The 11,875-nt window shown below is 44.5% G+C and overlaps 1 protein-coding gene across 2 annotated transcripts; it reads left to right on the top strand.

Moving 5' to 3' along the window:
• Window positions 1–4,747: 4,747 nt before the first annotated feature.
• LOC133912895 (protein DETOXIFICATION 29-like) lies at window positions 4,748–10,469 on the top strand. Of its 2 annotated transcripts, none has more exons than XM_062355863.1 (8): window positions 4,748–5,255; window positions 8,190–8,731; window positions 8,853–8,939; window positions 9,034–9,090; window positions 9,208–9,446; window positions 9,563–9,681; window positions 9,820–9,906; window positions 10,005–10,469. In XM_062355863.1, exons 1-8 carry the CDS (start codon window positions 5,055–5,057, stop codon window positions 10,104–10,106), a joined length of 1,434 nt encoding a protein of 477 aa, XP_062211847.1. In that variant the 5' UTR covers window positions 4,748–5,054; the 3' UTR covers window positions 10,107–10,469. The 2 variants fall into 2 exon arrangements, with proteins under 2 accessions (XP_062211847.1, XP_062211848.1); XM_062355864.1 differs by having other exon boundaries at window positions 5,125–5,255; window positions 8,204–8,731.
• The last annotated feature ends 1,406 nt before the right edge of the window (window positions 10,470–11,875 follow it).

The following is an 11,875-nucleotide window of genomic DNA, read 5'->3' as shown; positions in this document are numbered from 1 at the left end:
ATTAAATGACTATTAGTGATAGAGGACTCGCTAGTAGTCGTGAACCAGGTGCAAAAGGAGTTTTAGTGCTCTGACTCGATAATAGCGGCATGCCTCACTGAAGTGAGAAGACTAGAGTGACGCTTCATCGACTTTGAGGTCAAGCATGTCCCTCGCAAGGACAACTTTCTAGCAATGAGCTGATCCGTCTAGCTTCTTCTCGTGAACCTGTCCCGGTCGAAGTCTTTAAAGAAAGACTCTCACGACCATCCACTGCGGTATCGGGCCAAGGTGAAGGGGATGCGCCGCTTGGAAACAGAGCACCCGAGGTAATACTTTTGGAGACAACGCCTCCTTCGATGTCGTCGACCTCGGGTGGCCATCATCTGGTTGCCCTGCTCGATTCAGGTAACTTGAAAGAGGGGAGCACAATGCTCTCTAATATTCACGGAGGCATATGTGGTAACCACGCTTCATACTGCACCCTGGTCGGAAAAGTATTCTGGTAAGGATTCTATTGGCCCACTTCCCTACAAGATGCCTTCAGGCTGGTGAAACGGTGGGAGTCGTGTCAATACTACGGTCAAAATACCAACCTACCAGCCTAGGCACTGCAAACTATACTTGTCGGTGGATGAACACCGCAAGCGGGGATCCTGAGGGACCCCCTTTGAGATTCGACCGGGGGGCTGATTCTGGATCTACCTCGTACGTGGATTTAAAGCGAATGTGTGAGATCTGGGTGGGACAGAAGATCATCGGCTAGTAAGAGTAAATGCTCAAGTGATTTTAGACAGGTTCGGGCTGCATGGAGCGTAATACCCTACTCATGTGTGTCTGATGTGCTATTAATGCTCTTGGAATGCCTTTCTCTGTATCTCTGTGTTACAAGGGTTTTTTTGTCTAAGTCTTGAGCTTTGGTCTTCAAGTGCCGATCTCTCTGAGCTTCTACTTGGCTTCGATTTCTCAAAAACTAGAACCTCTTAAAAGCTTGGCTTGACTTCGACCTCTTCAAAGCTTCTCTTTCTACAGAGTGCACCCCCCTTTTTATCCTATCGAGGGAGGCTCGGTGTGCCCAGAATGGAAGCACGAGTTCCCATGAGCCATAAATGGAAAGCAACCGTCATGGGGATACAGTTTGATGTTACAGGGGTTGAAAGTGCGCCCTTCGGCTGTTCCCGTTGCCCATTACACCCAACTTTAGCAGGTGCGGGGGGGCCACCGGGCAGCCACCGAACAGCCCCGCACGCCCACTCGGTCAGAGCAGATTTGACACAGCAGGGGGGCAGGCAATACGCCTCGAGCCCAGCGACGATATCTCCAAGACGTTTCCTTTATGGGCCCCGCAGGGTGACGTGCGATGGGACCCATCGCATTAAATGTCCCGACGCCTTCCTGCTAGGCTATGGCAGGGACTGACGTACTCAGTACAACAGGCGTGGGGGGAGTGATTGGATGTGATCGGTCATGCTCCCTCTTAAATGCAGCATCGGGCCTCCCTCCGATTGACACCTCACTGTGAAGCCCTCGTGGGGTCCACCGGCAAGGGGCTTCTCAGGTCCTCGGGGAACTCCGGGTACTCAGGGGCTAACTGTTCATGGCCCCGAGCACCCCTCCCGGAACTGGCTCTTCTCGGCCCTCGGGGGGATGGCGCCATGTGGCGTTGTGCTGTCCTGGCCTTGGGACTCGGGAACCCCTAGTTCCCAGATCACCGATAATACCACTCTCTTGACCTTTGTCTATCTGGGGGCTCGATATTGTGGTACCATTCCCTAAAGCCCCATGCGGTTTTGAGTTCCTGTTCATGGCAATCGGCAAATTCACTAATTGGATTGAGGCCAAGCCCGTCAGGAAGATCACCGCCACAGCCGCGATTAAGTTCAAATGATGGCTGATAGTGTGGTTTGATAGTCGAAACCGCATAATCATGGACAATGAAACTTAGTTCGCCAGTAGTGCTTTCTAAGACTACTGTGAAGAGATCGGGACCAAGTTCTGCTATGCATCTGTGGCTCACCCCCAAAGCAACGGACAGGTCAAAAAGGCGAATGAGATGATATTGCAAGGGATCAAAGCTCAGGTCTTCGACCATCTTAAAAGCTATTCGAGACCCTGGGTGGATGAACTCCCCATAATACTCTGGCCGTTGTGAACGACCCCTAGTTAGGTCATAGCCAAAACCCCTTTCTTCTCAGTTTTTGGTGTCGAAGTAATGCTCCCCTCTGAAATGGCCCTTCAGTTACCTCAAGTCAACAATTACTCGGATAACAATCAGGTGGCATAACGGGAGGATGACATAAACCTGATCGTAGAGTTCCACGATCGCGCTCTAATTTGAGCCGCCCGTTATCAGCAGAGCCTCAGACACTACCACGACCAAAAGGTGAGGAAGCGAACACTGGTCATAGGCGACCTCGTCCTTAGGTAAATCCAAAATAAGGTCGGTCGGAATAAACTCTCCCTAAATAGGAGGGAACCTACAAAATAGTCGCCATCACCAGACCTGGCGCGGTTAAGCTAGCCATGGAGGACGGTCATGAATTATACAACTCCTGGAACATCGCTTTGTTGCGCAGGTTCTATGTGTAGGGTCGCTCGAAGATGGGCTTGTCTTTCTATGTTGTAGGACCTTCCAGATGAGCATGGAATACAGTTTGTAGGTTCTTAAATTAAAAAAAAAAACTCAGCCTCTCTATTTTGTAGGACTTCGCAACCAAGCCACAGGCTCTCGACATATTGATTCTCCGACCACAACAAGCAACCACGCTTGACGGCCACTATAGAACTTAGTGACCAAGATGCCGAACGACTAGGAAGCCAGAGACAATGACCATAAGTCCACAAGTCCTCGCTAGCGCCGAACGCTACTCACCCCCAATGGACTTGTCGAGCCGTGTCTTGTTCCATGCACCATGAAACTGACTAACGTGGCCTTCAAATTGCTCAAAACCTGAGGCGACGCACAGAAGGAACCAAGAGTCCTTCAGGTCCAACGGTAATTAATATATCTCTCTCGTACCCTCTTTTTTTTTCCTCTCGGGACATTTAAACCTCTTCACATGACACGAAGTTTAGAGTTGCACTCTGGGGATTGACGGCGTCAATGACCACTCCCTAGGTAGACTACGTTCGCCCGGAGCCCAAGTAGTGTGAACAGGCTAGGCCACTGTCATGAGGAAGCTCGGGGGCTATTGTCGGTATATTGAGTAAAGTGGTACCCTGGCAAACAGGCCTCGCGAGGGATATAATAGTTAGAGACGTATATTTCCTAAAACTGGTCAGTCACGCGACCAGGGTATGGTTCCCACGACTGGTACAAGACATATGCGACCAGTCTCCCTACGCCATCACATAAACCCACAACCGGCCTCACTGGTCGTTGGGCCGGATCTGGCACAACCTATTCAATCGTATTTATTGACATTCACTCAAGTGTTTTCCTTCTCAGGCGCCAACTCCAATGGATGAAGTCATGGACGATGCAGAGGGGTATTGTCCTATCTTGTAGCATTAAATGCTATGGGATGAGACTTTCGTAGGTCGACGTGGCGCCGCACGACGGACGAGACGTTGTTAGCAGGCCGATCAAGCAAGTTGTCAAAGACGGTCCTCCGTAATGATGGCTTGGGTTAGATATTAGGATGAATAGGGTCTTCTGTTTGGATCCACATGTAAGTTTTCATCCTCTCTACTATATAAAGAGATGAAAACCTCGTTTGTAGAGGAGGGATATCAAGTTTAGTAGCCAAATAGAACTAACTCTGTAACCAATTAAGATCCTCTATAACACAACACACATGATGTAGGGCTATTATCCTCCGAAAGACCCGAACCTGTATAACTCTCTATGTTCATGAGTCCATCGTACGCGCACACATCGATTCTTAAAACACCATTCACGCACCCACTATCCAGCATACCCAAAAATCATTGCCAGGGACTAACCCTCGATAGTATTTGTATTCGTCTCTAAAATGGGTATTAAAATGGATGTATTTGAATTCGTTTTCATGATTTGGATTCAAATGTAGAAATCCGAATTGCTTTGAATTCAGATATGAAAATGGATAATATATGTATCTGCCAACCAGAGAACCAAACTTCACAAAGGTGAATGAAATTTATATATTCCGCTCCAATCAAATTTCAATCAAGTTTGACCAAGAATTTAATTTTTTGACATTATTTTTTCGAATGAAATTTCTAAAAATTCGATAATTCTAGTAATTCCAAATGTGAACGATTTTTTTGCGCACCAAACTAAAATATCTTGTTGTTAAAGTTGTATGATATTTTCATATAACCAGATCGAGTAGATATTCGAATACGGATTCGGATTCGAACTATCCGATTCATATTCATATTCGAGGATATTTATATTTATATTTATATTAAAATATAGATAGCAATGTAAAAAAATAAACTATTCAATACATATTCGGTACGTTTACATCCCTACTCCCTAGTGAGAGTAGATGATACATGTACGCTCTTGTCCAAAGGATTTCAATTCCGTTTTACAATTTTTTCTTTATTAGTGAAAAGACTGAAATTTGCAAAATTTCGGTAATTTTTGCTCTCTACTATATAAGTCCTACATATCAGATAAAAAATTCTAAAATTAAATATTTTGTTATCCTTCAAAATTCTAGAAATTTTAACGAAATTTTAGTTCATGCTGTCCTACTCCTACCTACCCTTACACTTGTCAGCATCTACAGCTGCTGCTTGGGAATGCTAGCCCCTTCCTTAACTCGCACACTTGTAGTACTCCAGCGGCTAGCAGCGCTACATACCAGAGAAGCCTATATGTAACGAACAGGCCTAGCTGCTACTTCGCTTCTCTCCATGTCCATATATCATCGATCGATAGCAGCTTCTAACTGCTTATCCGGCTAGCGCCACAAACGGAAACCGTGGCTGGCTGTTAGATTTCTTCTTCTTCTCTTACTTCTTCTTCTACAGGTGTTCATATGTGCATGCAGTTGAAGAGAAATTCGAATTGATCGCCTGGTGGACAATCGATCTATATAACCGGTCGATCGATTCCAGAGACGTCTGAGCCTCAAGCAACAATGGGGAAGCTGGTGGTGAGCAAGAGCTGGCAGGAGTCGAAGCTGTTGTGGCACATCGCGTTCCCGGCCATCCTCACCGCCGTCTTCCAGTTCTCTATCGGCTTCGTCACCGTCGGCTTCGTCGGCCACATCGGCGCCGTCGAGCTCGCCGCCGTCGCCGTCGTCGAGAACGTCATCGAAGGCTTCGCCTACGGAGTCCTGGTACGTACGCACGCCAACTGGACGTAATAAACGTCTCCTGTTCTTTGCATCCTGGACACACATTCTCGTTGGGAAGGGAACGAGACGGCCGGCTACCTAATCGCGTCAACATTAATTAACCTTCAACTGTTGCGAGGGAAAGCTGAAACATATGTCCAGGCCATTCTTTTCTTAAGAAGAGCACTTAATTTGCACTAAATTTATATAATCTAGTAAATCTATATAACCTCATTTTCAAACTACAATTAATTAATTTCGGTTAAGCAGGCCATGTCTGTGGGCTGTGGCTAGGTAAAATGCATGCCACTAAGAAACTAGCTAATTCAGCAGGCCACGTCTGTTTGCACGTCTACGTCGATGGGTGAGGCACGCACTGCACGTAATTTGTTCCTTCTCGTGGAGCGTTCGATAGACGAGGTAGCATGAACAAGTAGTTAACCGGTGGAGGAACATATATATATTCGTAACCCTAAAAGACAAAAAACATTCATTATTAGCTCGATAATGCGTGCGCTTTAATACCTCGTGAACCTTTCAGGAAAACTAGTACGTACTTCAGGATTACATATTTTTAGCTCAATTCATAGTTGATCATGTTATAATTGAAATGCATATTAATTTTTGAAATCTATATACTATTTTATAATATGTATACATTTATAAAGATATATATATATTCATCTCTAAACATATATTAGAAAGGAAGTATGTATACTAATATATATATATATATATATATATATATATATATATATATATATATATATTTGTGTGTGTGTGTGTGAAGTAGGGTCGAAGTGCTTTAGTTTTGACGAATCTACATGTCTTCATTCGCGCACTTCATTTTGTCCGTGCATGCATGGATCCACATTTGAGTTGGTGTCGTTTCCTTTGGTTAGCTAGGTACAGCTAGCGGTTAGCGCTGTAAAATTGTAGCTGGCTGCTTGCAACAACCTGGATCGATCGTCATCAATCGTGATCAATCGAGCAACTACCTGATAAGTTTTTTTTTTCTTGCCAAGGCAGTGAGTAGGGATCACATGCACGAACGGAGAACACATATATCCTATATAATCTATTTAGTTAGACGTATTTGTATATACGGATCTATGAATCCGTTTATATAAATAGTATCACAGACGATTCTAAAATAGAATTATCTAAGAAAATGGCAACGAATAATTACAACAAAGCGAGACACTGCAGTATTGCGGGTTCGACTCTTAAAAAACGCATTCGTAATATTTCACTTAAAAAATTATGTGACTTGCGACCGCACCTACATAATAATATAAGAGACTGGTGTGGGTATGAAAAATATATTTTTAGATTTTTTAGCTATAAAAAACTTAGTATAATCGGTTCCAATAACGAGCTGTCTTTACAAATGATTTGTATAGACTCTTTTCCACAGACGATCGAAAAAAGTGTTTCGCACGAGATTTTCGAACAATCTGTATAAATTATGTTTCTACTAATATAAGTATGTATGAGCTAGCTATATATTTAGTGGCACATCGAAAGCCAGGTAAACCTAATTAACTGCATAAACTACACAAGACATGCTCAAAAGCAAGCAAGATTGCGTTTCCAGAAAGTTATTTTTTTTTCTAAGCTACCTCCAACGTTTTCTACAACTTTCTATTTTTATTAAAAAAATTACCGTAAGTCTAGAACACACTTTCCGGAAGTTGACAGAAAAGATAAGCATACATGTTCGGCCTATCAGGAGTGAATCTTTAAGGGGGAGTGCGGGGTTCAAGCCCTCTTACTCTTGGGTGCTCCACAGAGAGAAGAGGAAGAGGAAGATAAAGAAGTGAGGGTGAGGGAGGAAGAAAGAAGAGATAACCTCTAGCAGTCCATTATGTATCTGTCACTATGGTCAATGTTGCTCTACCACGGTTCTAGTAGGTTTCTGTGGCTGCACATCGCGCTTTTATTTGTCCTGCTGTGTTGTGCTAGCTGTGCTGTGTGCACCATCAACCACGCATGCATCATCTTGCTGCAGCTGCGCGCCAGGTCAAATTCCCGTGCACAAAGCTGCACAAAATACGCAAGCTAGTGTGCTGTCTGGTGTGCATGCATTAGCAGCAAATGGCCCAATTTGTGTTGACCAGCGAGCGAGCAATCGAGCCCATCGATGGCGACGACACGTCCAAGGGAGCCATTGTCGACCCGGTGGTCGTTTTCGTTAGGTACCGGGAGAGTAGGTAGATGAATCCGATGAGAATTAGCTCGCGCGATCGATCATATCGGCTCCACCCGAATTCTCTACTGACAAAAAAAAAAGTTATGGACTTTCTTGCCGCAAACAAAGAACGGGACCAGCATTTCTCGTTTCTTTGACCATTTTTTCCTCTCTAAGCGCCAACGAAAGCAACTCTATCTTTTCTTTTTGTGACAAGAAAGTAACCAACCATATATATGTCGTCGCACTCGATCGCACCTATATGTATAGCTTGTTATTTAGTTCACTCCTAGCATTTTTATTTCTGTCACCTAGACATGGGCAATCTTCAAAACACGTATTTGCTGGTTGATTTTTTTCGCAGTATATATATGTTAAAAGCCTAATAATTGTAATACTATGAAGGTATTGTGTACGTTGAAATATACCAGAGATCAAATTTGAAATAGTCTTATTACATAGATTCAAAAAGTTTCCGAAAACTAGCTTACTCTAGACGAAAGAAACTCACTTGCTTTGGACTAGCGGGAGCATTAACTAGAGAGATTAAAATTTTGCGGACATCGGTAACTGACGGTATTAACTAGAGAGAAATTCATTTGGTTTTGACTAGAGGGAGTATCAACTAGAGAGAAATTAAAATTTTACCTAAATCTTTAGAGAAACCTTGTAAATTTGAAGTTAATTTGAGCTTTCCCACGCACACAGAACTAACTGATGTGGTGGCATGCATGGCTGACATGCAGCTTGGCATGGGCAGCGCGCTGGAGACGCTGTGCGGCCAGGCGGTGGGCGCCGGGCAGGTGGACATGCTGGGCGTCTACATCCAGCGCTCCTGGGTCATCTGCGGCGCCACCGCGCTGGTTCTCACCCCGACCTACCTCTTCACGGCGCCCATCCTCCGCGTGCTCCGCCAGCCCGGGGACATCGCCGACGTCGCCGGCACGTACACCCGGTGGGTGCTCCCGCAGCTCTTCGCCTACGCCGCAAACTTCCCGCTGCAGAAGTTCTTCCAGGCGCAGAGCCGGGTGTGGGTCATCACCTTCATCTCCGGCGCCGGGCTCGCCGTCCACGTCGTGCTCAACTACGTTTTCGTCACGCGCCTGGGCCACGGGATCTTCGGCGCCGCCATCGTCGGGAACGTGTCCTGGTGGCTCATCATCCTCGCGCAGTTCGGGTACCTGGTGTCCGGCTGCTTCCCGGAAGCGTGGCGCGGGTTCTCTGCGCTCGCGTTCAAGAACCTCGCCGCCTTCGTCAAGCTGTCGCTCGCGTCCGCCGTCATGCTCTGGTTGGTACACCTATCCACGATTAATCAACTCAAGCAGCAGTTTAAAGTATATTAGATTCTTGTCGTTTGAATACTTAACACACTCAATAATCTGCTCATATTTTTACGCAATCTGTTCCAGCTTGGAGCTCTGGTACTACACTGCAGTGATCATCCTTGTGGGTGTCCTCAGGAACGCACAACTTCAGGTTGACGTCATGTCGATCTGGTAAGCAACTCAATTATTCTCCGACAAGCAATTGAGGCTGGCATGCCATTTCTTTAGTAAATGGTAACCAATCATTTCTTGTCAAAATTTACAGCATCAATTATCAGCTCTGGACCCTGATGATTGCACTAGGCTTCAATGCAGCAGTGAGGTAATTTGCACAAGAACTCGAGTGTACACTGGGCACAAGAAGACCAGTATCATTCAGTTCAGTGCTTAGTCAAACTGATGTCGAATTCCAATCTGCCAACGTCTTTTTTTTTCGCAGCGTGAGGGTATCAAACGAGCTGGGCGCGAACCGGCCAAAGGCGGCCAAGTTCTCGGTGATCATTGCGGTGTTGACGTCCGGCTTCATCGGCGCCATCTTCATGGCCCTGTTCCTCATCTGGCGCACCGAGCTGCCGCGGTTCTTCAGCGAGGACGAAGAGGTGCTGAGGGAGGCCGCCAAGCTGGGCTACCTCCTCGCGGGCTCCATCTTCCTCAACAGTATCCAGCCCGTGCTCTCAGGTATTGGAATTGCTACTGCCAATTCAAAAGCAGAGCAACTGGCAACTGATCAATCCATCCAAACATTCTTACATTTCTAATGAAAACATATGGACAAATCTTGAAATGCTTTGCAGGTGTGGCGATCGGAGCAGGATGGCAGTCGCTTGTGGCGTTCATAAACATAGGGTGCTACTACTTCGTTGGCCTCCCACTGGGGGCCCTCTTCGGCTTCAAGCTAAAGCTTGATGCATTGGTGCGTAAAAAGAAATGCAAAATTGAACGTAGAGTATATAATGTGGATGAGTAAATGGAATGTACAATACCATTTCCAATTGATCTCTGAACATAACATTCAGAAACTATATGCAGTGACATGTGTCTAAATCTGCAGGGAATTTGGGTGGGCATGTCAGTCGGCACTCTGCTTCAGACCGCTATACTTCTCTTCATATCCTACAGAACCAAGTGGGAGAAACAGGTGCGGCACTAAACCTTAACGACGACGCTTAACGTTACTGTCAGTCAAATTAATTCAGAAATCATTTTACATAAATGCATGAACTGTAAATTCCGCAGGCTATGTTGGCTGAAGAGAGGATCAGGGAATGGGGAGGAAGGAACGACGCCCTGCCATCGACAACGCAGGTTGCGCTGGCGGTCGACGAAGTAGATCGGTGATCTTATCGTTCCGGCGAACTTGCAGCTGTATATATACATGCAAGGTAGATCAGAGTAGATTGGTAGGATTAATCTGTACAGATTGATCGAATGTAGCTCAATTTTACACTGTGGGAACCTCCCCTTATTTTTTTGTTTTTGTGCCAATCTTGACGACCTTTGTGCCTTTTTGGTCGGAAGATCATCTGGTCATTGCACTACTTAGGTTGATTTTCATTTTTGGACATTTGGAGAAAATATAACTATAGATGTGTCCTTATATTTCAATTTTTATTCAACAGAATATGTGTGGACTAAGCAGCCTGGGAAATTAAGTTGAAATGTGTCTTGGTTTACTTGTGATGAGTGATTGACATTGTCATTTATTTGGTTTGATGATCTTCGGTTTTGCATGAGCTTTGATGTGATTTGAATTGATTTAGGATTTCATTTTAGGATATTGATTATGGACTAATTGGAATTAGAATTGGAGCTATGTGTTTGCTTGTCTCATGGTGTGCAGGTGATGGATGTAACTTAGGTATTGACGGCGGGATGATCGGGGTCAAGCGGAGTGCTTACTGCCAGACAATTAAGGAGGCCGAGCGGAGTCAAGAGTAATCCTAGATGAACACGTGAAGCTCAAGAAGGTAGATGGAGACAGCATGTTAACAAAGTCAAGCGAAGGGGATACCCGTAAAAGTGACAAGGCGGCCCGAGGGATCGAGAGCGGGAGAGACTTGTCGATGGTCAGGATTGCATGACAGAGTACACAAGTTGACATCAAAGCGTTTGCTTAAGATGTAAGCAAGCCGGTGAGTCACGCTTTGAGAAACGTGCAGGCGGTTTCACGATAGGACTGGAGGAGTACATGGCACCATCGCGAAGCTTGCGTCTAGACAAAGCTAAGTAATGAAGGCACCGCGGCCGTTCGATGAATGAAGAAGAGAATGGATCAAAATGCCATCGGTGGTAGGTAGGAGTGTACTACAAGAAAGAAATATTTTAGAAAAAAATTAGAAAACTTAGAGGTCAAGCTTTCTAGACCTATAAATAGAAGGGTATAGCTATGTAAAAGTTTGAACCAGCCATTTGAGCTCCTTGTGCTACCCATACGAGAGCATTATGTTAGGGTTTTAGTAGAGAGGAAGATGAGTGTATAGGCTATATATTAGGTGAGAGTTTTGTGATAAAAATATTTGTAATCTGTCTAAAATAGTACTGACCTCTGCTGTAATAAAGTTTATTCTTCTTCATGTTATTGTACTCACCTCCTTTTAATTTTCTTCTATTGTTTCTCTTGCAAGTTTTCGGTGTTTCTTTGTGATTTTCGTTTTGATTTTTGAGCTGAATTTTCAGCACCTTGGGAGGTTGCTCTTCTTATTGCTAGAGGAATAAAAATTCACATATGAGTGTACATTCATGAGTTTTGAGTACGCTTGTATCTAGATCATCAACTTGGAGAGGTTTCTTGTCTGGTGATTTTTTATTTGAGCTGTAGTTTTTCACCTTCGTAGAGTTGTTCTTCTTGATACTAGTGGTTTAAATACTCACATACTCATGCATTTGAGTGGGTCTTGAATACTCTTGCCACTAGATTATTATCTTGGAGTTAACCTTGTCTGGTGACCATTTTTTCTAGTTTTTTTAAAGTTACGAGTTTTGTGTATAAAGACATATGGAATGATCTTGAATGTAACATATGGTTCATATCCCATCTATGAAGTCATGTTGCCATAAAACTAATCTTCTTGCTTTATTTCTCTGATTCTTTTATTTTTTATTTAAAT

Source organism: Phragmites australis, chromosome 3 (genome assembly GCF_958298935.1).
Source record: "Phragmites australis chromosome 3, lpPhrAust1.1, whole genome shotgun sequence".
Lineage (NCBI taxonomy): Eukaryota > Viridiplantae > Streptophyta > Magnoliopsida > Poales > Poaceae > Phragmites > Phragmites australis.
This window is presented reverse-complemented; position numbering and strand designations above follow the sequence as displayed.

Bases quoted from the DNA above. Each gene is read 5' to 3' on its own strand.
- LOC133912895 (XM_062355863.1), top strand. From the start codon at position 5,055: ATGGGGAAGCTGGTGGTGAGCAAGAGCTGGCAGGAGTCGAAGCTGTTG. The intron at 8,940-9,033 runs GTAAGCAACTCA...CAAAATTTACAG, and splicing joins GTTGACGTCATGTCGATCTG to CATCAATTATCAGCTCTGGA. The intron at 9,091-9,207 runs GTAATTTGCACA...TTTTTTTCGCAG, and splicing joins GGCTTCAATGCAGCAGTGAG to CGTGAGGGTATCAAACGAGC.